Source organism: Rhinatrema bivittatum, chromosome 6 (genome assembly GCF_901001135.1).
Source record: "Rhinatrema bivittatum chromosome 6, aRhiBiv1.1, whole genome shotgun sequence".
Taxonomy (NCBI): Eukaryota; Metazoa; Chordata; class Amphibia; order Gymnophiona; family Rhinatrematidae; genus Rhinatrema; species Rhinatrema bivittatum.
In genome coordinates this window covers 142,153,788-142,180,731 of record NC_042620.1, presented here as the reverse complement: position 1 = coordinate 142,180,731, position 26,944 = coordinate 142,153,788, and the positions used below count along the sequence as shown (strand labels likewise).

At 44.5% G+C, this 26,944-nt stretch overlaps 2 protein-coding genes across 10 annotated transcripts in view; one reads left to right on the top strand and one right to left on the bottom strand.

The window, feature by feature from the left end:
* The window catches only part of PMS1 (PMS1 homolog 1, mismatch repair system component), a 302,687-nt gene extending 300,664 nt beyond the window's left edge, over positions 1-2,023 (bottom strand). For all 9 annotated transcript variants that reach the window (XR_003857402.1, XR_003857404.1, XR_003857403.1 and 6 more), the window contains exon 1: positions 1,707-2,023. The gene's annotated coding sequence lies outside the window, so the exon portion shown is untranslated. The remainder of the gene's footprint in view (positions 1-1,706) is intronic.
* Positions 1-23,774, top strand: part of ORMDL1 (ORMDL sphingolipid biosynthesis regulator 1) — a 35,325-nt gene extending 11,551 nt beyond the window's left edge. Inside the window, 5 exon segments of the mRNA XM_029607907.1 lie at positions 2,012-2,220; positions 15,027-15,206; positions 16,430-16,442; positions 16,445-16,580; positions 21,945-23,774. Coding sequence (XP_029463767.1) covers positions 2,012-2,220; positions 15,027-15,206; positions 16,430-16,442; positions 16,445-16,580; positions 21,945-22,080 — 674 coding nt within the window. The 3' untranslated portion in view covers positions 22,081-23,774.
* Positions 23,775-26,944: the final 3,170 nt, after the last annotated feature.

The window sequence follows — 26,944 nt, the reverse complement described above, 5'->3', positions numbered from 1 at the left end:
TTCAATGCGAAACTTCTCCTTTTTTATGATCTGCAGGGAATTGCTTTTGACAACCCTTTTTTCTAAACTGTGTACACATTAAGGGGTTAATATTGGTTAAGAAATGTATTCTGCGATGCTGGATTGCAAAGAATCCTCCGATATTTACAGTGGAGGAATCAGATCCATCAGATGTGTGTTTATGAAAAGTATATCGAAAAAAATTGATGAATTCAAGAAAAAAAGATTTTCTGTATATTTGGGACCCATATATACAATCTTTACCTCCGAGAGGAAGGTTCCAAGAAGAGAATATAATGAGAGTTCAACGGAAGGCACAATTATGAAGCACAAAGAAGCAGAAAGAAACGGAAAGAAATGTCACAAATATTGCTAAGCAAAAGTAGACATCCTTCTACTTAGCATATCCTTAAGTAAAAAGCTCTTTACTGAGCATGATATCAATAGCAAAGAAAGCAAAGCTCAATCCAAGCTCATCAAACTAATAGGGTCATTCATCAAACTGCGTTATGGTGTTAACATGTGCATGCAGACAGAGAGAGAGAAAGAGAACCTCTATCTATAAGGCCCTCATAGTAATCAAGTATCCTATTATAGAGTCCATCAAGCTAGAGCAAGAGAACATAGTAGAAATCTGATCTTTGTGAGGCTTTCCCCACTCCAAATGAGTGAAATCGTCACCAGGTGTACTGTGCTGTTCGTAGGTCTCACTCTGTATGTAAAACTGGCCCCCAAACCACCACCATCTCACCTCGAGTTATTAGCTGGCCCTCCTATAGAGATATAAATACTTGACTACTATGAGGGCCTTATAAGATAGTCTCTCTCTCTCCCTCCAAGAAAAGTTTACCAAACCATGCAATACTACACACTAGAGATGGTTCGGGGGCAATGAAACCCGAAAATAATTTTTCGGAAATTTCAAAAACATTTGTATTTTGGGTTAGTGCGTGCTAACTCCCATTAGCGTGCACTAGCATTAAAATGTTAGCGCACACTAACGAGAGTTAGTGCACACGGAGGGCCCACGAAAAAAAACAAACCCGAACCTCAGGAAAAACGAAGTTTCCCGCAGATCCCCGAAAACGAAGCCCGAAACGAACATGCAAAACAATGCTCATCTCTACAACACACCCCTTTTTCATGAAAGTTTACCACACCACGTGATACTACACGCCCCCCTTTTATTAATACGCGTTATCCATGCGTTATTATAGCATTTTGAGGAATCTAAGGGTTTGATTGACGGTGAAAGATGGGATAGGAGAATTCCAATCACCATGACTCTAGAAATATAAAACACCTGGAGTTCAAACTTCAGGTTTCTACCAATAAAGCAGCGGAGGCTCCACAAATTTTTTGCACGGGGAGGGACGAGGTGAATTTCAGAACAGGCAAGCCCAAGTGCCTCTCCCTCCAAGCAAAGTGATAAGCGCCAAACTGAGGGGGGGGGGGCTCTCCACAAAAGCCACTCCTGTTATTTCCCCTAATGCTCTGGTAGGGAGAAGTTACAAATCTGGTTTGGAGATCAGTCTAGCTGTCCAAATTAGCCTTGCTCTTAATCTTTCAGACTGTATATAAATAAATGCATCTCATCAGAATCCCTGCTTTAACCGGACCTCTCATACAGCCAAGAGGCCGCATTCTGCCATGCGCAAAGTACGCTTTTCCTCCCTTCCAAACGTGCATTTAAGTCACACTAATACCTGTCTACGAAGGACATGAACAGCTCCGTCCAGTCTCAGAAACAGGCGCCTGATATACCTCCACGCGCGGCGAACACAACGTAAGTCAGCGGAAACCCACCCGCCTCCCCTACACAGAGGGTGGGGCGAAGAGCGGCGGCTCGCTACGTCAAATACAGGCGCTCCACACGCTTCTGTGTGAGCCTATGATGTTAAAAGGCGCATGCGGCCCGTGCAGATTACTAATTAGGGCCTGATTTACTCAAGGTTTGTTTTTTTCCTTCTCTCAGTAACTGTTTATGAGAAACCCGCTCCGTAAGACTGAGGGTCTCAGAGCGCGCGCCCGTGGTTGAGAGCACGCGCACGTGGAGCGTCTGTGGCTGGCAGCTGGCTCGTGCGCGCGCGGCTCTTTGAGAAGAAGCGAACGGGAAGCGTTTGCCTTTCTCGAGCGGCGAAGAGGACCCTCGCACGGCAGCACTGGTCGGAGCTGCTACGTTTGGTGCCGCTACGCAGTGGAGAAGTGCCGGAGCTTGCTGTGAGTTTTTGTCTCTATGTAGACTGCCTGGCCGAGCGGCCGAAAGGGGCCGGAGCTTGTCCGGCCGCCTCTCCTGTTGCGGGTGTCGTGCCGGGGGCGCGGGACAGCGAACAGTGCGATTCAAAGCCAAACAGTCGCTGAATGCGGATTCCGGGCTGCTGCTCTCACCCGCCCGCCGTAGCCTCTGACTGCTGGAAGGAAAACCATTATCTTGCGTTCCCCAGGCTCTGCGCTTGGGGTGTGAACAGGCAGTGTGTGTGCACCGATTATTCCCACACTAGTATTGTTTAGGCCTTTTTGAGTCCGCGGTGAAAGGGAAAGCAGCGACTGTGAAGGTGGTTCTTTGTTATATGGTAAAGTGACTGTATGGCTCCATGTCAGGGTGACATGCTGAGCCAGTCCTGGGATTACCCCATTGCATGCTGTAGTACCGATTTTGTTTTGAAAAACAGGTCTACATCTCTCTGCATGCGATAGGATAAAAACTAGTACTGGGGCAGGTTGTTGTTTCCCTTGATATGGAGCCATATGGTCACCTTTCATTAGCACAGCTGTGTTTGTGAAGGTTCCGTGAGCCTTGCTGGATCGTGGTTACTGTAGTGACCATCACTTTGAATATATTGTTTGTTGTGAACTATATTACTGTAAAGCAGATTTGAATGCACATTTGGAAGGGAGGCAAAGCATACTTTGCGCTGGGGCCTCCGGGCTGTATGAGAGGCCCGGTTAAAGCAGAGATTCTGATGATATATTATTACATACGATCTGAAAAATCAAGAGCAAGGCTAATTTGGACAGCTAGACTGTTCTCCAAACCAGATTTGTAACTCCTCCCTACCAGAGTATTAGATTAGGTAAAATAACGGGTGGCTTCAGAAGAGAGGACCCCCCTCAGTCTAGCTCTTACCACTTTGGTTGGAGGGAGAGGCACTTGGTGCATGCCTATCCATCACCAGATTCTACCTTAATTGTAGGATACTTTAACCTCCAAGTAAATAAAATAAGGAGAACTGCAGTCTGTGAAATGTTTCTAGAGACAATGGAAGCTTTGGGATGGTCCCAACTTGTTTCCAAACCTATTCATAAAGTGTGACATACTCTGGATCTAATATTTGCCAATACCAATAGCTGTCTAATCAAAACCTCTTAAACCAGATTCCCCTGCTCTGATCACCAATTAACCTTCCTCAACCCAACTCATAAAAGTATAGATAATCATACTTTCACCTTGTGCAGTTATGGAGACCCATAAATCAACTACCTTCAGGAAAAAGATAGTCACTGAGGTTCTTGCAAAATCAGTAGAAAATAGGTGCCTTGATCTACATCAATCCAGTGCATTTGATTCCTGGGATCAGATTGTCCCTGACATAGCTGAAAATCTCAGTCCTGTCCAGACAAAACTATTAACAAAGAAAGGAATACCTCTAAACAAAAGAAGCCCTGGTACAATGATGATTTAAGATGTACTAAACAGAACCTCAGAAAATTAGTGAAACAATGGTGGAAGTGCCCATCTTCTGAATACCAAGGAAAATATAAATGTCTCCTAACCAAAGTACTGCACACTAACCAATAAAGCAAAAAAAAAAAAAAAAAAAGATTACTGTGCTAAACAGAATCATGGGGTAATATTTAATTCTAAATTGCTCTTTGATGAAGGTAAACATTTAAATAAGGACCTGTCATCTTCCATCTCGTGAAACTATAACGTCTCAAAGGCCACTTGCAATGAATATGCATATCCTTTTTAGTTAAAATCAATAGGTTAAAAACTAAACTCCCTATCTGTTCTCCTACAAAAGCACCTGAAGATTCACATGGCTTGGTTAAGTGGGCCATATTCAACGGAGTATCATCAAATCTTGACATCAGATCATTGCTAAAATTAAACCTGCTACTCATCCTTGTGACCCAATCCCAGCCAGTTCCTTGAAACAAGTACACTGTTATCACGCCAACAATCACAACCTTAAATTTCTCTCAGAAGGAACTGTACCACATGGGTTAAAACAAGCTGTGATAAAGCAGATTCCTAAAAATAAAACTGGTAGAATTGATGACTGGGGCAACTAACATCCAATATCCAATTTCTTTTCTATCAAAGTGCTTGAAAAAGCAGTATCCCTACTTATAAATCTTTTGGAAGACCAAGATATTCTCTTCCCAAATTGATTTGGAGTTAGGAGACCTTCAACTGAGACACTACTCCTCTCATTAACGGGTAGTGTTTTACGAGGGTTTGATGCGGATGATTCTTATTTTCCCATGCTAATTGACTTAACGGCCACCTTTGACACTGTGGACCATACCCTGTTGTGCCATCAGTTGAGCAACATTGGTATCATCCTTTCTATCTAATAGAGCATTCCAAGTCAAACTGGGTGGTCACTTATCTGATACATTCCATATTGATACAGGTGTCCCTCAAGACTCAGCACTTTCGTCAACACTATTCAATATTTATATTCTCCCAGTGTGCAAATTACTGGCGGGCTTAGGAGTTCATTCTTCCTATATGCTAACAACATATAGTTTTACATCCCATTCTCCAAATCATTTGAAAATACAGGATCAACACTTTCAACCTATATGAAAGCAATACTGCAGGAACTATCGCAACTTAAATTAACACTAAACCCTAAAAGGACTGAAATCATCTGGTTAAGTAGAAAATCTTTGATAGCTAAACCACCAGCTGTATACCTGGGTAACTTTCAGATAAATCAAATTAAGTACGAGATTTAGGTCTCCAACTAGATGAGAACCTCACTGTGAAAAAGCACATTCATTAATACAGGTTATAACAAATTGCAGACATTACATCGGTTGAAATCTTTATTTCCTAGCGTGTAGCAGATGGACTCAGGACCAATGGGTATACTGTACTCCTGATAGCAGTTGGAGACGGATCAGATTTCAATCTGACATGGGCCCCCTAGTACATATACCCCTGCAGGAAGTGCAGCTCTCCAGTGCAGCTCTCCTGCGGTGATACTCTCGGGTCCCTCCCCCAGTTGAGATTTCCTGAGGTGATTTCTGTGGTCCCTCGGAGGTGAGTCTCGGTCCGGCAGCCGAATCGCGGCAAGGACCTAGACCCCGATCCCGGGCGAGGCTGAGAGGTAGCAGGTGCCCCCTCGAGCGCGGCGGTGAAGGTGAAGGTATTTGCCCTCTCCCCCCGCAGCCGGAGACCGCCCGGAACGAAATCGGGAAGCGCCGAAGACAAGGTAAGGTATAAATCTTCAGCGTCGACTCCGGTCTCCGAGGTTCGAGGAGTAGCACAGGTCGCCGGCCGGACCAGTGCCGCCGGGTTGATCCGCCCTAGCAGGGCCAGGCCCCGGTTAGATCCAAGGGTCTACCCACATGGACACCCTCCGAGGTAGTCGCCATATTGCCCGCGTGGTCGCCGGCGCCATCTTGGCCCTATTCGCCGCTCCACTCGTAGCTCGGGCCGGGGCGCACAAGTTTACTTAGGCGCACAAATTATATGTGCGCATATACTTACATGCACATATTCCTTGTGCGCATAAGTTACATGCAAAAGGGCCATGCGCACAAGATATACGCGCGCCTACCGGGCTAAGCACATAACCACGACTTGCGCGCACAACCCACACGCACATCTAGACATGCCAGAGCACATAAGGGTTTACGCACAGACAACCATGGCGCCACCAGAAACAGAGATAAAGGCTCAAGGTCTCTGCCCAGCATGCCATATCAGAGCCGCACAAAGCGAGGAGGCCAAAGCCCTGTGCGCTCAGTGCGAGGAGGCCCTGGGAGATCCAGCCCAGGGCCAGTCCCACTTAGGGCCAATTAATAGCTCCTCAGTGGGTACCCCGGACCTGGCAAATCCCAGCGGGACACCCCCACAAACGGCGACCCCTAGGGACCCAACGTCCCTCAGCTTGGATCCAGCGTCTATTCTCATGGGGGCTAGGTCCTTGCTGCGATTCGGCCGCTGGACTGAGGCTCACATCAGAGGGACCACGGAAATCTCCTCAGGAAATCTCAACTGGGGGAGGGACCCGAGGGTATCACCGCAGGAGAGCAGGGCTCGTCTTCAGAGGTAGGTTTCATCTGCAAATTTGGGTTTTCTTCTTGAATTGGTTCTAACGCTGCGAGAGCGTGCAGATAGTCCCTAACTGCTATGGAGATGGAAATACTGAAGAGCTGCACTTCCTGCAGGGGGTATATGTACTAGGGGCTGACGTCAGATTGAAATCTGATCCGTCTCCAACTGCTATCAGGAGTTGGAGACTCCTTATTTCTTGGTCTTTCCACATGTCTCTTAAAACCTCTAAAAGTACTACAAAAGTATTACAAAATGCCTCAGGAAGACTTTTGTCAGAAGCTAAGAATTTGATCACATTACACCCTTGCTGATTTCACTGCACTGGCCCGTACAATCCCGAATCCATTTTAAAGTATTAATGTTAATATTCAAAATCATTCATTCTAGTAACACTGGTATGATAGACGTGACATTACAACCATACATTCCCGCAGCAACCCCTGAAATAAAGGACTAATAACTGTCCCCACAATACGGAGCACACACCTGGTGCATGTAAGATATCATATTGAAGAGAGAATTTGAAATTAAGTTGGATATAGAGGCAAAAACTCATCATAAAAACTTTTAAAAATATATCCAAAGCAAGAAACCTGTGAGGGAGTCTGTTGGACTAATAGATCAGAAATTTCATTTTTGAGTTCCTGATCTATTAGTTAAAATTTGTAACCTATCATTAAAATCATCCATTGTACCTGAAGACTGGAAGGTGGCCAATGTAACCCCAATATTTAAAAAGAGCTCCAGGAGTGATCTGGGTAACTATAGACCAGTGAGCCTGACTTCAATGCCGGGAAAAATAGTGGAAACTATTCTAAAGATTAAAATAGAGCATATAGAAAGACATGGTTTAATGGAACACAGTCAACATGGATTTACCCAAGGGAAGTCTTGCCTAACAAATCTTCATTTTTTGAAGGACTTAATAACATGTGGATAAAGGTGAACTGGTACATGTATTTGGATTTTCAGAAGGCGTTTGACCAAAGTCCCTCATGAGAGGCTTCTAAGAAAACAAAAAGTCATGGGATAGGAGGCAATGTCCTTTCGTGGATTACAAACTGGTTTAAAAGACAAGAAACAGCTAGTAGGAGTAATGTTCAATTTTCTCAGTGGAAAAGGGGTAAACAGTGGAGTTGCCTCAGGGATCTCTACTTGGGACCGGTTGCTTTTCAATACATATTCTAGAAAGGAATATAAAGAGGGATGTTATCAAATTTGCAGATGATACAAAATTATTCAGAGTACTTAAATCACAAGCGGATTGTGATACATTACAGGTGGCCCTTGCAAGACTGGAAGATTGGGCATCCAAATGGCAGATGAAATTTAATGTGGACAAGTGCAAGATGTTGCACATAGGGAAAAATAAGCCTTGCTGTAGTTACATGATGTTAGGTTGCATATTAGGAACTACCACCAAGGAAAAAGCTCTAGGCATCATAGTGGATAATACTTTAAAATTGTCGGCTCAGTGTGCTGCAGCAGTCAGGCAAACAGAATGTTAGAATTATTAGAAAGGAAATGGTTAATAAAACAGAAAATGTCATAATGCCTCTGTATCGCCTCCATGGTGAGACCGCACCTTGAATACTGTGTACAATTCTGGTCGCTGCATCTCAAAAAAAGATATAGTTGCGATGGAGAAGGTACAGAGAAGGACAACCAAAATTATAAAGGGGATGGAACAGCTCCCCTATGAGGAAAGGCTGAAGAGGTTAGGACTGTTCAGCTTGGAGAAGACAGCTGACGGGGGATATGATAGAGGTCTTGAACAAGTAGATGTGACTCTGTTATTACACTTTCGGATAATAGGACTAGGGGGATTCCATGAAGTTAGCAAGTAGCATATTTAAGACTAATTGGAGAAAATTCTTTTTCACTCAGTGCACAATTAAGCTCTGGAATTTGTTTCCAGAGGATGTGGTTTAGTGCAATTAGTGTAGCTGGGTTCAAAAAATGTTTGGATAAGTTCTTGGAGGAGAAGTTCAATTAACTGCTATTAATCAAGTTTACTTAGGGAATAGCCACTGCTATATTGCATCAGTAGCATGGGATCTTCTTGGTGTTTGGGCAATTGCCAGGTTCCTGTGGCCTGGTTTGGCCTCCTGTTGGAAACAGGATGCTGGGCTTGATGGACCCTTGGTCTGACCCAAAAATGGCAATTTCTTATATTCTTGTTTTTCATAGAGGGTCCAAACCTTTGGAATGCCCCTGCCTGAGATGTTATGTTTGATTCCAGATAGAAAGAGATTTAAATGTGAGCTTAAAACATAGCTATTCAAAAATGCATACAACCTAACGTAAAAGCATAAAAAAGAAAATTATTACTTACCTGCTAATTTTCGTTCCTGTAGTACCATGGATCAGTCCAGACAGTGGGTTATGTCCCCAATCCAGCAGATGGAGTCAGCACAAGCTTTGAGGGGGGCGTATCCAATATATACTACTACCCCCCTCTGCAGGAGTTCAGTATCGAGTATATCAAAGCCAGAGTAGAAACCCCGAAGGATCAAGTTTGTGGAAACAGATAATGAAACAATTGTAACCGCAACAAGTAACTGCAAACATCCTACCAACTTGTAGGGAGCTGTGAAAAACAGCGAAAAGAAACGACTGTGAAGACACAGAACACTGCGAGCAAGAAGTAGCGCAGAGCTGAGCAGGATCAAGAACCCAAACGCGGTGGGCGTCTGGACTGATCCATGGTACTACAGGAACGAAATTAGCAGGTAAGTAATAATTTTCTTTTCCCTGTACGTACCTGGATCAGTCCAGACAGTGGGATGTACCCAAGCTTCCCTAAATCGGGTGGGGTCCTGCGAGGCCTGCTCGGAGAACCTGCTCGCCAAAGTGTCCAGAGACTGAAGAGGCGAGGTGCCGCCCTGAGAACGTGTAGAATGCGCTACGATTCCGGGTGGGGGAGTCCGACCCGCCCCAATGATAGGAAGCAGCAATGCCGGCCTCTCAGCCATCTGGCAATGGTAGTCTTCGAGGCCTGAGACCCCTTCTTAGGACCGGCCCAGAGTACGAAGAGATGGTCAGAGGTCCGGAACTCATTTGTAGCCTCCAGATAGAGGCGCAGAGTGCGCTTGACATTCAAGAGACGGAGAGACTTCGGCTCTGAGGAAGAGAAGGATGGCAACTCCACCGTCTGGTTCACATGGAATGCAGAAACCACCTTCGGAAGGAAGGAGGGAACGGTGCGAAGCGAAACTCCAGAGTCGGAGAAACGGAGATAGGGCTCTCTACACGACAGAGCCTGCAGCTCCGAGATGCGTCGAGCGGAACAGATGGCCACAAGAAATACAGTCTTGAGAGTGAGATCCTTTATCGTTGCGCTGCGCAGCGGCTCAAACGGTGGTCCCGACAGGGAGCGAAGCACAAGGTTAAGACTCCAGGAGGGACAAGGGTTCCGTAACGGAGGACGCATATGCTTGCCACCCTTGAGAAAACGAGCAATGTCAGGATACTGTAGAAGAGAGCCCCCATCGCTCAACAGCGAACCAAGGGCGGCCACCTGAACCCGTAGTGAATTATAGGCGAGCCCTTTTTCCACCCCCGCCTGTAGAAACTGAAGGATCTGAGGTACAGAAGCCTTAGCGGGTCTCGTGGCCTGGCTGGTACACCACAGCTCGAACACCTTCCAGACTCGAACATAGGCCGCCGATGTCGATGTCTTTCGTGCCCGCAATAGCGTGGATACTACCGCCTCCGGGTAGCCCCGACGCCGGAGGCGGCGCCTCTCAAAAGCCAGGCCGCAAGACAGAAGAGTTCTGCCTGCTCGAAAAATACCGGGCCCTGATGTAGGAGCTGGGGGAGGTGCCCCAGCCTGATTGGCCCGTCGATCACCAGCTGTAGCAGGTCCGCAAACCTGGGTCGCCTGGGCCATTCTGGGGCGATGAAAACCACGGTCCCCTGATGGCTTTCTATTCTGCGGAGCATCCTGCCCACCAGGGGCCATGGTGGAAAAGCGTAGAGCAGAAGATGTGGCGGTCACGGGAGGACCAGGGCATCCACTCCCTCCGCGCTGCGCTCTCTCCGGCGACTGAAGAAGCGTGGAGCCTTGGCGTTGAGAGCGGACGCCATCAGATCCAAGTGGGGGGCCCCCCACCGATGGACAAGAAGTTGCATCGCTTTGTCGGAGAGAGACCACTCTCCGGGGTCCAGCAGTTGACGACTGAGGAAGTCCGCCTGGACGTTGTCCACACCGGCGATGTGCGAGGCCGCTAGCCGGACGAGATGACGCTCCGCCCATTGCATCAGCAGCGCCGCCTCGAGCGCGGGCTGCGCGTGCCTCCTTGTCGGTTGATGTAGGCCACGGTGGTAGCGTTGTCCGATAGGATTCTGACTTCCCGGTTCCGAAGAAGCGGGAGGAAATGTCGCAGAGCTAGCCGGACCGCTCTGGTTTCCAGACGGTTGATTGACCACTTCGCCTCCACCGTGGACCACGTCCCCTGCGTGGCGCTTCGATCGCAGACTGCACCCCAGCCTGCTAGACTGGCATCAGTGGTCACCACCACCCAATTTGGCAGATCGAGGGACACGCCACGGGCCAGGTTCGGCGGATCCAATCACCAGCCCAGACTGTCCCTGGCATTCTGCGGGAGTGGGAGAATCATCTGGTAGTCCTGCGATACTGGTTTCCAACGGGAGAGGAGCGCCCACTGTAAGGTCCTGAGGTGCGCGAAAGCCCAAGGTACAAGGTCGATGGTGGACCCCATCACTCCCAGGAGTTGCAGGTAGTCCCAGGAGGTGGGCTCTGGTAACGCAGAGAACCGTCGTGTGTGATCCCGCAAGGATTGAGCTTTGTTCTGGCGCAGAAAAAACTTTGCCCAGTAGGGTGTCGAAGGTCGCCCCCCAAAAAAACCCAAGCGTTGCGAGGGCATGAGGGAGCTCTTGGAGAAGTTCACTACCCATCCCAGGGAATGTAGAAACCGTACTACTCGAGTCACCGCTGAGCGTCCATGATCGAATGACTTCGCCCGGAGGAGCCAATCGTCCAGATAAGGATGAACCAGGATGCCCTCCTTCCGGAGAGCTGCCGCCACGACTACCATGATCTTGGTGAAGGTGCGCGGCGCCGTCGCCAATCCGAACGGGAGAGCCGTGAACTGAAAATGCTGGTCCAGAATTTTGAAACGAAGGAAACGGTGGTGGTCCGGGCGGATGGGAATGTGCAGGTAGGCCTCTGTTAAGTCCAGGGAGGCGAGGAATCCCCCCGATGCACGCACCACCGCAATCACTGACCGGAGCGTTTCCATGCGGAACCGAACGACTCGAAGGGATTTGTTGACTTCCTTGAGGTCTAGGATAGGCCGGAAGGAACCGTCCTTCTTTGGTACGACGAAATAGATGGAAATGGCCCGAGCCCACCTCTCCGAAGGGCACGAGCGCAATAGCGCCTATCTCCCGGAGTCTGTCCAGAGTCAGCTGCACTGCTCCTCTCTTGAGGTCCAAGCCACAGGGGAAAAGATGAACCTTCCCTGCGGGGGGCGGACAAATTCCAATGCGTAGCCGTGTTTTATGGTATCCAGGACCCACTGGTCCGAGGTGATCCGTGCCCACTCCGCGTAGAAATACGTTAGTCGGTCCCCAATCTTGGGGACAGGGGAGTGGGCGAGACTGGCATCATTGTGAAGACTTGGTATAGGGGTTCCCGGTTCCGGGAGTAGTGCGTGCGGGCAGACGCCCGCGAAAGGAGCGCGCCCAGGGCTGAGACCTGGGGGCGGATGACCGGGAGCCCGCCTGTCTGTATCCCTGTAGCGCCGTTGCGCTCTGGCTCTGGTCTGAGAAGAAGAAAATGCTCTGGATGGTCGAAACCTATCCTCCGGCAGCCGATGAACAGCGTTCTCCCCCAGGGACTTGATGATCTGGTCCAAATCCTCCCCGAAGAGGAACTTGCCCCTGAAGGGAAGAGAGCCCAGACTCGACTTAGAGGACGTATCAGCCGCCGAATTGCGTAGCCACAGTAGTCGTCGTGCTGCCACTACCGAAACCATGGATCTTGCGAGGACCCGAAAAAGGTCGTACGAGGCGTCCGCCCCATACGTCACTGTGGCTTCTAGCCGATCTGCCTGGGCAGCCTCATCGGACGGCAGGTTCTGAGACGTGAGGAGTTGTTGCACCCAAAGGAGACTAGCCCGCTGGGCAAGCGAACTGCACATCACCGCCTGCATACCCAGAGCGGAGACCTCGAAAACCCGCTTAAGGAAAACTTCCAACTTACGATCCTGTGTGTCCGCAACGCCGCACCTCCCGTCACTGGGATAGTCGTCCTCTTCGTGACCGCCGACACTGCGGAGTCCACCTTTGGGACCTTGATGAGGTCCAGAAAATCTTCGGGGAGCGGGTACGGCTTTTCCATAGCCCGGCTGCTCTTCAGGGAGGCCTCCGGGGTGTCCCATTCCCTGGTGAGAAGTTGTAAAAACGAGTCATGAATGGGAAAAGCCCGAGCCCTCGGCCGGAGTGCTGCCAGGACAGGATCTCCCTTCCTTGAAGAAGTGACGACAGCGGGAGCTACTGGGGCAGGCGGGTCTGGTGGCGGGTCCAAATCTAATTCTTGGATGATCTGCGGGATGAGGTCGTCCAGCTCTTCCCTCTGGAAGAGGCGTAGGGTACGCGGATCATCCCCCTCCTGCGTGCCGTCCCCTTGTCCCCCATCCGAGAGGTCAAGTCCATGTCCCGCTGGGTCTGGCACCGCCCCCACTGCTGCGGGCGTGGATCGGACCCGGGTAGGAAGGCGGGAGGCCCCCACTCCCGGAGGGTCGGGGGGGGCCGGCGTCGAGGGCGACATCCGAGGGATCTTAGGAGGGAGGGGTCCCACAGGTGCTTCCAGCCCCTGCAGATAAGCGGTATGCATGAGCAGGATAAACTCCGGAGAGAACCCCGGCCTGCTCGGGTGCGCTTCGGGGGCGGCGTGGTTCCTGCTCCCTGGCTCTGGGTGCTTGGTTCCTGCACCAAAATCTGGGGAACACCCCCGCTGGTAGAGTCCTCCAGGGATCCGTTCTCCCTCGTGGCCTCCAGGGATCCGTTCCCCCTCGTGGCCTGCGCCTCAGGGCGCTCAGAATGTAAAATGGCCGCCGTTCCCGCCAAAAATGGCGGAGTGGCCGGCCCGCGCCGCCCGGGCAAAAAAGAGAAATCAGTCAGGGACTGTGAGGTACCTTCCCCCCCGGGGAGGCATCGTGCACAGATGCCCTCCCGGGAAATCCGGGACCCCGGGTCTCCGCAGGCCGCACAACAGGACGGCCGCGGCATCGGGATCGCTGTAGGAGAAAAGAAAAAGCCACGGGGGGGGCCACGCGCACAAAAGCGCCGCTGCGGGGGGGCCTGGTCGGCCCGCACTGCCCGCTGTCCGAAAATAGAGGAGGGTGCCGCGGGGGGGCCTTCCCGGCCACACGACCCGCCCCAGACATCTTTCCCTAAATGGCTCAGCAGCCCATGAGGAGCTGTAAAATGGCCACGGGTGAGGGAGTAAAGAGCGAAGAGGCCGGCTCCACCGGCTTTCGCGGGCACCGGGGGCTGAGCTGTGAAGGAAAAAACTACAAAGGAAAAAAAAAAACAAACTTACCCCTGGCTGCAACGAGAAATAAACAGCAAGGCCGCAGAGAAGAGACAAGGAAGATAAGCCACTCCCCAGAAGTTGAAAGAACTCTGCCTTTTTTTTTTTTTTTTTAAACTTAATACAAACTTGATACAAACTTGATCCACAGAAAAAGACAACAACAAGCCATAATCAAGCTAGAAAGTGAAGAAAAAGGAAAAGGAGGGGAAGCCTGATTCCCCTACTCGCATCTGCTGGAGTCAGAAGATACTGAACTCCTGCAGAGGGGGTAGTAGTATATATGGATACGCCCCCTCAAAGCTTGTGCTGACTCCATCTGCTGGATTGGGGACATAACCCACTGTCTGGACTGATCCAGGTACGTACAGGGAATGTAGAGATCTACAATAACAAGAAGGACAAGCGATACTAATTGAAACATGAGGAACAAATGTAAAGCGATTGTAAAAAGCTAAATACAATGTACTGACTAATATGTGAAATTTATTTTATTTTCTGTTCTTCACGTCTTATATCCTAGATTGTTAGTTATTGTTTATTGGAACCTTTTAATTTGATAGTATTCATAAATAGGCATTAATATCTACCTCTGTAACCCATCATTATAGCTATGAATGTTATTTTATAAACCGTTGTGATCTTATATGGAACGATGGAATATAAAATGTCTAAACAAATAAAATAAAAATTTAGCAGATGAGTTATTCTAGTTTTTCCTTAATACCCATTTCACAGGGTAGGTGCCTACTGGTACACTTACTCTTAATTTGCCCTGGCTCGACAGCACCACTTACTCTTCTCTTTGATATCTGAAGGCCACCAACCACATAACCATAACAAACTACAACTTGTGCTATGTGATCTGAATGGGGGAATATGTCTGAGAACAACCTGGGACAATCCCCAACACTTTCTGCCCCCAGTAACAGGATAGCATAATGATAAAGTTGCTAAAAGTCAGAATGATTAAATGAGCAAAATCATTAAGTTACTGGTGCATGAATTGAAAAGTATTTTTAATCAGTGTTTATAATTTGTTACAAATTAGGTCATAGTATATTTGTATTTCAGATTCTTATTTTTTTTCTTGCATGCTGAGATATTTTAAATAGAACAAAAAGATGATGTATGCCTACATCCTTTTACACCTTACTGTCTGTCTTCTAGGGTAAAGATGAATGTGGGGTTGCACACAGTGAAGTAAATCCTAATACTAGGGTAATGAACAGCCGTGGAATGTGGCTGACATATGCCCTTGGTGTTGGAATGCTTCATATTGTCCTGCTCAGCATTCCTTTCTTCAGTGTTCCTGTTGCATGGACCTTAACAAATGTAATTCACAATCTGGTAAGTGTTTGTTAGATTCTGCATTTCAGAGGCTTCAACCAGTAATTGCCCCCCCCCCCCCCACACACACACTAGTAGTCTGCCCCCAAACATCCATGCATTTGTGATGTTGCTAAAGTGCTTTAACTCTTAGTAATGGCCAGGGTTATTGGGTATTGCTGTGAATCAAGTGCAAGACAATTTTTTTAAAACATTCTCTCAAGTCTGAATTGATTCTTATCTCCAATACTATTATGACAGAATCCATGTATTCGTTCTTTGTTACCTCATGCCTTGAGAGAAGGGCACTATTTTAAAGTAGCAATCTGTGATGAAATAAATACACTCATCACACTGAACAAATAAGTTCTGCATTTTGTAAGCTGTTTATTTGCAGGCAAAAGCTCTCAGGACAGGGCTGCCAATCTAAACTTGCAAAGAAACATTAACTTATCTTTTTATTTTCCTACATCATGAAACAGAAACAACATTGTAATCATCCTTATGATTGCTGTTGTATGAGGGTAGATTTATACCCTGACTTTTTTTTTATGTGGGGATTTGCACTGGACTAGCTGAAAGTAAGAAAAGCATATTTCAAAATCCTTAACAGAGCAGTCAAATGGGAAATGTTTTCTTTGCTCAATAGACATACACTGTGAGGAAGACACAATATCGAGGAAGATTACTCAGCCAAATTATAGCCTTGGTCAAAATGTTACCTGTATATGTATATTTCTGAAGAGTAGCATTATACATTCTCTGGCAGCAGTATGTTTTTAAATTAAAAGCTATTTTCTTGTAACTTGGGACTTGATGCATGCCATGAGAATGCTTGCTTGTTCTGGAGCGCTTCCTTGATGGGCTCAGCAGAGGGTTTACGCAGAAACCTAGAAAAAAGCCCTGATATTACTGGAAAAAGTCTTATCTGGCACCATATATGGTTTTAAGATTATGATCCTGAGTGCTGTGCATCCTGCATTTTAAAGATGAGGGCTCTGTCTGCCAGGGTTCTACAGAAGCATTCTGCCTGGTATGCTTGTAACTCTGCAGAAATCAGATTTTTTTTTTAAAATACAGCAAAATAGACATCTAGAAATATACTGACAGTGTGGCTAAATAATTTGTGTTTTTGAATGGGAAATAGGAAAAATGTGTCAATGAACCTTCCTTTTAATGTTGTCACTCCTTTTAATGTTTTGTTATGGTTGCCTGTTAAAGATAAAGAAGTGCTGGTTTTGCAGGGAATGTATGTATTTTGCATGCAGTGAAAGGAACGCCCTTTGAGACCCCAGACCAGGGTAAAGCCAGGCTGCTGACACACTGGGAGCAACTAGACTATGGAGTCCAGTTCACCTCATCAAGGAAATTTTTCACAATTTCCCCAATTATTCTGTAAGTTACTAAAGTATGAAACACTTAATTTGTGTACAGTCTTAAGTCATTGCAAATCATATAGTAATCTGATCTATGCAGATTAATGTCTCAATTCATATATATAGAGCTTGAGACTTAGCTTGCATTGAAAATCAATAAAGGACATCATGTAACTAGACATACCTGTGCAAAAGAATCTAGGTTTTGTAAATTAATTATTATGTGTATTTCTCTTGTACAAATATTGACTTGACTAACTGAAAACTCTTCCCTCCACCTATCCCTATTGGTGAGTAGGGATTAAACTAATAGAAGAAAGGCAAGATCCACAGTGAAAGAAGGAATTTCATTATGTAACACTTACCTTTAACTACAGCTTTTAATATGCATTGCACTTGGGGGGTGGAAGGGGGTAGTCCATATAATGTAAGAATGTGTACAGTATTAGTTACAGCTTTGCAGGAAAGATTCTGAATTTAAATTCTGTAGCAAACCTGACTAACATAAAAATTCTCCTGAGGAGTAATAAATGAATGACTAAGGCAATAGAAGAGAATCATCCCTTCTCAATAAATTTGTGCATATAATTGATCTGGGACAAAGTATAATGCAATTTAGAGGCACCATCCTTAACAGCATTATTGGATGAGGAAGAAAGAAGCTGTAACTTCTTAGTGGAGCATTTTGCTAAGCAGTTGGTGCAAAGATGATCTTTGGAAAACTACATAACAAAAGGGGATGGGCTCTAAAGAATCTGGTAGTGAATTTTCCATGCATCACGAAACCAGTATTGGAGGCTAAATCAGCAATCTTGAAAATAAAGTGAAAAGCCATAATACATAAAACAATTTAGTAAAATTAATAAAGTAAAAACCTGAAGATACATGACTAGCACAGTGGATTTATATCTCAGCTGCTGCATTTCTCCCCTGCAAGAGAGTGTGGCACCAGAGATAATGTAAAACAAGTGACTCACACCCAGGACAGCTGTGCATAGGCACTTACATACTCTACCTATTGTAGAGGAGACCTCTGCAGAAATTGTTTTTAAAACTGCCTCTAGCAGGGAGAAAAATATATAATTGTTGAGGGAGAACCCCCAAAATTACTGCCATTTGGCCACCTCCAGAATCAACACTAAGAACACTTAGTTTTCAGAAATAAAGAGAGATCATATCAAGGAGCCAGTCTCTCCCTATATCTTGACTTTGGCCTGGCACGTATATACAAAATGCATGCCCGCATCACAAGAGTAAAGGAAGGGAGCAGAGAAATGGAAGAACATGTTTTATCCCTGCTGATTGTGTGTATAGAACATCATGTCCTTGGAAGATTTATGAAAATACCTGTGGGATGCTCAGCATTTTAAAGATGAGAAATCTAAAAGTAATGAAGTGAAGAAAACAAACTGGCTGAAATATCCCTGGCTAGGGAGAATCATGAATGAGAATCATAAGCTACAACACACAAGAAGGAATGCAATTAAGCTGTTTTTTTCTACCAAAAGAGATGACAGAAACTGGAGGCAACTGAGAGGAACCCATACAGTATACACACTAAACTTGTGCTGGAGGAGATAATTGCATCATACCTTTGGTGAAACTGTATTAAAACTCTATAGAAGGGAACTATTTTATATTAGTGGTAGGCATTTTTGGAGTTGGATTAGTATTTATTAATTGGAATACCCTACTTAAGGGCCTGGTTTACAAGGCTTTTTTTTTCCCCCATTCTCTGTCTATGGAGAACTTATAGGTCTGATTCACTATTTATTTTATTTATTTTATTTATTGTTTTTGTTTATACCGAGTTTCATGACAGGCATCACATCAACCCGGTTTACAATTAACAAGTGTGTAAAACATAACATACGTAAAACAATGTTCTCAAAAGAACCTTGAACTTTAAATAACGTGAATCAGATAAAGGAATTGAGAAAGTTACAATAAATCAGGGAAATCAACTTGGAACTGGAAAAAGGGGGAGAGATTGCACAGAGCAATATTTACATTTCAGTCTATTAATGTAATAGATTAGCATAGTGAGTAAATAAGAATATGTGAGGAAACTGTGGCAATACCTCACTATGGAACGGAACATAAATAACCAATGCATTAAATACGACAGTGGTATGATAAAAGTTCAGCAGGTATTGAAGATTGTCAGTTTAAGGTGGTTGAATTGTATTTGGTCCAGTTATTGGATAAGAGTTTGTGCTATTAATGGACTGGTATTATTCAAGGCTTGGAAATGCTTTTTTTGAAAAGCCAAGTTTTTAGTCTTTTCCTGAATGTTAGAGAGCATGGCTCCTGTCTCAGATCTGGTGGGATAGAGTTCCAGAGAGTTGGACCTGCTGAAGAGAAGGCTCTGAGACTCAATGATTTATGTTGGTAGGTTTTGGCCTTTGGTATTTGGAGTGACTCTTTGTAGCATTCCCTGATGGGTCTAGCGGAAGTGTATTTTTTAAGAGGTATTTGTAGGTCGAGGTGCGTGTTTTGGTTGATAGTTTTGTATATGATGTTGATGGTTTTATATATGATTCTATAGTGGATCGGTAGCCAATGGAGGTTTTTGAGGATAGGTGAGATGTGGTCCATTTTCCTGGAGTTTGTGAGGACTCTGGCTGCAGAGTTCTGGACCATTTGTAGAGGTTTGGTATAGGAAGCTGGGAGGGCCTAGTAGTAATGAGTGCAATAATCTAATTTGGAAAGATTATTGCTTGCAAAAATTGTTCTAAAGTCTTGGGCGTGAAAAAGTGGTTTAATTCCTTTTCAGGATATGTAATTTGTTAGAAGCCAAGTCCTTGGTGGTTTGGTTAATGAAAGGTTTGAGGTTGAGTCGATTGTCCAGGATGGCTCCTAAATCTCTTACATGGGCTGTTTGAAGGAGTGTGGGTGGTTTTGGGTGTGTATTCTTGTTTTCCGGTGATATGAGCAGGAATTCTGTTTTAGAAGCATTAAGTACCAGGTTTAGACTGGTGAGGAGAAGTTTAATTTCTACTAAGCAACTGTCCCCAGTATTCCATTGTTTTAGATATTGATTCTTCTATGGGGATCACGATCTGTACGTCGTCTGCGAAAAGGAAGTGTTTCAGGCTTAGTTTTGTAAGAAGTTGACAAGTGGTAGGAGGTAGATATTGAATAGCATGGGTTAAATCCTGCTGTCCAGGGTATGCACAGACATCTCTGAACTCACTTGGAACAGTGCACAAATAAAGGATTCCCTTTACTGCCATTTTTTTGTAGTAGCCAAAAAAACTACTAATCTTTGGTTCAGGAGAAAATTTAAGGTATATGGACAAACCAGATAAATGAGTTCATTTTATACTGCTGAGGATGATGATTGCATCCAGAGTATCAGTAAATTTGGGTATGATCAAGCCTTGAAATAAACTAGTCCATTATTTTTTGTCTTTAGCTCATTGAATGTTGCCAAAAGAGGTTGAAAATAGGGATTGGGGGGGGGTGGGGGTTGGGGTTATTTATTTATTTTTTAGATGTTTGGGAACAGAAATATTCAACATAATTGAAGGACATGAACCATAAACTGTATTGGATAGAAGTGCAAGATTTTGCAGATGAAGACTTGCCATTAATACTCATGAGTAGAATTAGTTTGTGTTTATCACCTCTCTCCAAAGTTTGAGGTGGGATACAATTTGTAACATACATAAAAATCCAATACAACATGCATGAGACCAGCAGTTGCTTCTTGCTCTTTTTGGGCCTCCAGCTCAGTCACAACTCTGCTTAGGACTACAGAGCCATGAGCTTCATGTACCACTATCCAGAGCTTTTCCCTTTCTTCTCTGCTCCCCTTTATATTCCTGTATTTCAGTGGTAAAAGCCTTGGGTAGGTGCCTCTGAGCTGGATCCCTTTTGGAGCTTAGTATGTCTGCACCCTGATACTGGTTTGCACTGCCTGAGGTTCCTCCTCTTCAGCTATAAATGTATTCACAGCATCCCCAGATCCAGTCTAATCAATGAGCTAAAGAAGGCTGTGGGAATTAAACCCAGATATCGTATAGCCACTGCTATTAGGCTGAGAAACGGGGAAGCCAGTGTTTCAATCCTATTTCTCCCACTGTTTTGTGTCCTTGAGCAAGTCACTTTACCCTCCATTGCCTCAGATACAAACCAAGCATTTTCCATAGATACAAAACGGAAGAAAACCTTTAGTAAATAAGCTCTTAGATTGCCTGGGCAGGGACCTAGCAACCGTACCTGAATTTGTAACTTGCCTTGAGCTCACATTTGAAAGGTAATTGCAATCCAGATTGGATCTGCCTTATGCAAGGTTAACTTGATAAAAATGGTATTGTTGCCACAGCTTAAATTTGTTCCAGAATACTCTGATTCTACTACCAAAGAAAAACTTGAATCCAGTAATGACTGAATATTTATAAAAAGGAAAATACATCAGAGAGAGTTCATATAAATGGGCAGAGCAACAACAAAAAGTTCTAATGTGAAAATTAAAACCAGAACTTTGAATGTATCACATAGGAATGTGTCCAAATTAATACATTTTTATTTCTGCTTTCCAGAAAGTATTTCAAGCATTTGTGGAATTCTTATTATGTATGTCTTTGTGAGCCACTAAAGACTTTGGATTATGCAGCTTATGAGGATATTAAAATACATAACATTCTGGAGAGGCAAGGGCCAGATAATGGTAGAAATGGGCTTCTTGCATCAACATAGAACAGATCCAGATAAAGCCGAGATAATTTGCAGAGACTGACTTAGTGTTTACATAACTAACTGAACCAGACATTTACCCTGTCTGTACAGGCTTAAGCTGCAGAATTGAAAAACAATCAAAGCTGCAGAGAAAAAAGTGAATAAGAACAGGCAAAAAAGAACCACAAAATATGAACACTATAATTATGAAAGTAAAGAACGTAGTGTTTCATTTGTTTAGGTATTTGTGTTGTCCTAAATTGGAACACTTTACAATAAAATACTTCCTCCAAGAGCTTAGTCTTGTGGAGTTACTGATGCAATGCAAATGACATACAGATCACAGCACTTGCCACTGGCAGAAGCAAAATATGAGCCTGGTCTCATGGCTCCTAGCAATTATTCAGGCTGCTAATCCAGAATAGCAGATGACGGTACAGTCTCCATGTGGAGGTAGTGCAGACGAGAAGAAAGCATGGATAAATTCAGAGGATCTCTGAGGGTAGGATTTTTAGAGCTGAATAATTGATATAGATGGGCCAGACTAGATGAGCCATCATGTTTCTTTATTTGTCTCCAGTAGGTTTTAAAAAAAAAAAGTTCATGTTGAAAACCTTTTGTCATTTGGACTTTGAAAAAGTTATTTTCTTTTCAAAATCAGTATTGTCTACTTTATCTGCATTTTATTTGGCTTCAACAGGTATTTCCTGGCCAGCTTCTACACACAGTATGATCCAACACACTGCTTCATAAATACAGCTTCTCTCCTGAGTGTGCTCATCCCAAATTGCCTCAGTTGCATGGTTGTCCGAATCTTTGGGATCAATAAGTACTAAGGCAGAGTGCTGAAAATGGAAGTATTTTGACCTGAGTGTTCTTGGCTCTTGCTCTTTCTATACTGAAGAAATGGATAGTCTGCTGTGCCGTTTACATGGTAGTGTACTATATGAAGTTTTTACGGCAGAGATCAAATTGCTACTTTATTTGTATGCCGTTGGAAAAACTGTAGACTTTTATAAGAAGACTGATGCCAAGAGTTTGAGTGGCAGATCTTTGAAGAGGGTTTATCCTCAGGAGCTGGGCAGGCCCAGCTCTGATACTAGAGTAATGTGCGTGACTTGAGTGTATGGCTCAGTCGAAATATACGGGCACATCTCCAATAGTCAGAAGACCTGTGATGAAAGCGTAGAATGTTGGATATGGAGTAGAATATAATTAATGGCCAGTATAGCTTTGTGCAGTCAGCTCTGGATGTGTTCTTACTCTTTGTGGTTTATTTTGTTTTAAATATAGGTTTGCTTTTTTTTTTCCCCCTTGCTAAATGAGGTTTCCGCTTGACAACAGGTGCAGTTAGTTGCACTGTACGTTAGTGATTTTCCCAGGAGCACTTATGCCCTTCTGATGATGCAGTTTCATAAACAAATGCAGCATCAGTTTGTGTGGCGTGTAGCAGTTTCTACAGCACTTTTCCAACATACTAGTACATTTTACTTTAAAGCTGCTTTTACTTTTTGTTTTGTTTTGTTTCCCAGTGATGATGCTGTTAATCTCTTCTGAGGTACTGTACTAATCCTTGTGGCTGTAATAGGGGAACTTACCAGTGCATTAACTTGTAGGCCCTCTACACTGCTTATTGGTGGTGTGGTGACCTGTTATGGTTTGGGAACCTCCTTATCTTGTGCATTCCATGGAAATCACTTTCCCCAGCCCAGATACAAAATAGAAATCCAAAAGTGATTGCCAACAATAGATAAATAACTTTTTATGAATCGTTGCAACAGTAGAAAGTTTTATCTGCAGCTTTCTGAATGCCTCCAGCCATGCTGTATTGGATATGATAGACAGGTCTTTTGCTGTCCCATCCTTTTGCTTTACTCTTTAACCCCCAGAAAGTCAATGTACAAGCAAGGTGCCTCTCCTATAGGAGAAGGCTGGAGATATTAACAGTGCTCATAATTCAGGATGCACCCTTCTTTATTATAGGCAGGAAGACTTGACCACAAAAATGAACTTGTAATTATCTATGTGACTGCACAGGTAATGCAAGTAAATTTATTCCACAGTTGGTGTGATCTTTACATTACTAAAGTAACTACAATTTAGTAAACAGTATTGCTGGATACATGTTTTTTGCTGCATAGGGCTGTGCTAGCATTTTTTTCTAAGATTGTCATTTTTATATTAAAGATAAATCACAGGAGGTTGGGGATCAGTTCTGCTTTAATACTGACATCATACTTTGGACCTATGATCATTATTTCAAACAGTGAATGTCTTTTTCAAACACTAGTATATGAGTTCAAATCAGTGTTTTTTATTTAGTAAAATAGCCTGAAATGATTGTAGCCAGTAAAGCAGGATTGTTTCAAATAGTATATGTAAATGTCATTGCATAGGTTTGAACACATGGCATCATTTATACTTTCACATCAAATCCCATTGTGAATATTGTACCATTATTTACTTTTAGTTGAAAATAGATTTTCCAGTGTCTCATTTAGTTTACAGAATAAAATTTTGTCCTAAGCTGCTTTCGTCTTGCTTCATTTTTTGTATGCAATTTCTTTGGGGGGAAAAAAAAGGTTTTATCAAACATGTTTAGGCTTTGTGACTGCCTCTTAGAAAATGACTTTGTTGAATGCCAGCCAGTCATTTGTTCATACTAGCAGGTGTCTGGCATGAAAAGTAGCAGTGCAAGCTGTTGCCTCGGCACTTTTTTTGAAGTGTCTGAGTGCTACCTGTAAAAACACGAATGACAGAACTAGAAAAGAAAAAAAGTGTTCTGATGAGGGGAACAGTAGAGGCCATGGAGCTCTCAGACATTTGTCTGGATCACCTTGAATTAAAAATGCAGTGGTTGTAAATTCAGATCTCATTTTGAAGATAAAAATATCAATGAAAATATTTAAAAGTGTACTTGTAATAGAAAAGAATAAAAATAAGGCAGGTAAAACTATTGATTTTAAGTGACCCTGCACTTTGTGTAGTCTGCACTGCCTGATAAATGTTTCACTTTCTCAACAGATCATTCTATGTTGCTGGGGGATTATCACTGACACTTGTTTTGCAGTTTTTACAGTATTGTCATCTTAGACACCCTTGGGATAAGATAAACCATTTCTTTTGTCTTTTATTTATTAGTTCTAAAGTGCTGTTGGTATACAAGAGTTTGATACTTTATCCCAAAAATGTGCATATGAAAAATCTGAATTAGATGTGCAACAGTTATAAAATAACCCAATATCTGCAAATTAAAAATCCAGTTCTCTAGAAACAATGTCTTTATTGGATTGTATCACTGGTATGAAATAATGTCTATTATACTCGGTGGCTTTGTCTGAGGTCCAATCCCATATCGATTCAGTATTGTTCTGAGGTAAGTTTGATCTGTGGTTTTCACATTTTTCTCTCCATAATTTTGTATGAAGCCTGTGAATCTGGTCGGCTTGTTTAATATTGAATGTTAAAAACACTATTCAAATAGCTTCCTTAAAGCGGGGAACGGAATTCTATTAATTTTATTGGCCACTTTGTTGTAGCAGAATTTTACTGCTATAACATACCATTCCAGAATTACATTGGGGATAAAAAAAAAAAATCTGTCTTGTAATAGGGACTGGATAGCTAGAGCTTGGTTAGAGAGGGAGCGTGCTCTTTATGGGGCCGATGTAATAAGACCCGGGGCAAAACATGCACTCGATATGTGTGCGAGTTTTGAACACAGCGCGCAGCTGAAGCTGCTGCTTCTGTGGGATGTAAATAAAATTGTGCAAATAACTTGCGTGCAGAAATCCACGCACGTACCTAAGCGTGGCACAGGGCCTATGTAATCGGCCACATCCGCGCACAAAACGCACGCTGATAATCCGCACATAATAGCAAGTGAGCGAGCGAACGAGTCTCCCTATTAAGTGAAAGTATGACCTGGAAAGTATTTTTAATATTTCAATTAACTGTGCTGCAGAAAACAGGGCAATATTTTCATGGATGCTAATTCACAACAATCTTGCCACTCTTCTGGCCGTGTATCTGTCCCGCCCCAGGGAAGCGCCTACCTTGGACGCCATGAAAAGCTGGCCACTCAAAAACAGAGATAGGCGCATCAGGCTGCTCGTGCTCTGTTCCTGGCAAAATAAATCTGCATGATCAGGTGCCCAGAAAGGCGCCTAGCATACCTTGCTGTTTGGGTGCTCAGCTAGGTGCTTAGTTGCTCACGTATCTGCACAATCAGGTGCCCAGAAAGGTGCCTAGCTACCACTGCACTCAGGCACGACCAAATTAAGCGCCTAGCTCAGCGCCCGAGCGACAACGGGAGCTAGGCGCCTTTCTGGGCACCCGACTGTGTACATGTGCAATCCAGTAAAGCGCCTAGCTCCCGTTGTCGCTCGGGCGCTGAGCTAGGCACTTACTTGGTCGCGAATCTGTATGTTTCGATGCCCAGAAAAGCACCTAGCTAAGCTGGCCACACGCCAACATAGCCTCCCCCTCCCCCCTCGAGTTGACGCTGACACTTAACTCATGCCCTCACCATGGCAGTAAAAAACCTGCACTAACGCAGCTCCCTGCATCGCCTATGATTAGCTAATCGCCTCCTTTGCTTGCCGTTAGCATGCATTCGCATAGGAAAAATCTTGGGTCCGCGAGTGCATTCGTACTTTTTTTTCCCGCATCCAAATCCCTTATTACATCCCAGTCTAGGGCTTTGCACAGGGAAATGCGCGTACAAACCCACAGCAGCTTGAGTGCACCTTACTACATGGGCCCCTATGGGAGCTGTCTTACTGTTGCTGATTTAGTTAGAGTATGCGAGTGCCTAAGAGAGCTTTACCGTACCTAAAATGGATGGCTTGGGTTTGGGATAGGTCTCCCTACCCTTTTTGTAATCACACATTTGACATGAAAGGGATATTTTAATCACAGTCTCTGACTGGGTGGAAAGGAGAGAGAGAGTGGAGTCTCCTGCAGAACTGCATTGGTGGTTTGTCAGTGCCACCTCCTATTAGTCATAATGTCTGAAAGTCCAAAGATGTGATGTATGCAATTAGTACATTGGACTTCACTGTGTGATAAAGGCACATATCCAGACAGCATGTTTGAATTAACTAAAAACTGAAGTCCACATGAGATATTTTGACTTAATCAACCGCTGGTGTTTCCTCTATTGTGCAACACTGTAGTATTCTACTGTGTTCAACCTCTGAGCTCCTCAGCATGAGGTGAAAGGGCCTTGTTCAGTGCTCCTGTCTGGGCCTTCTCTTTTTCTGGAATTAATTTTGTTAGATTAGTTTCTTATCTTCTAACTATAATAGAGGAAAGTTGCCCTCTGCCTGCATTGCTGGTATACAATTCGAGTTCCACCCCTCTCTGTATGCAAATTGAGTGCTCTCCCTATCTCTGTTCGCTGCCACATCGCCAACACTTCACAGTAGTTCCCTGTTCTGATGGGCTTTTACTACTAGTAAGAATTTAAAAGACTGCTCATAGTCAAATGTTGTTGCAAACTATTTCAATGTTTTAAGTTTTTTACTAAAAGATAAATATACACTTACAGTATTTGAATATCTAGCATATCCTTCTCCACGCGGCGACCGAAGACCGGCGCCGGAGCCCCACCGGGGGAAGGTCAGGTCAGTGCTCGGCCTCCCCACCCGGGGGACCCCAACGCCAGCCGCGCGCGCCGAGGCCCAATCCGGCGAACAA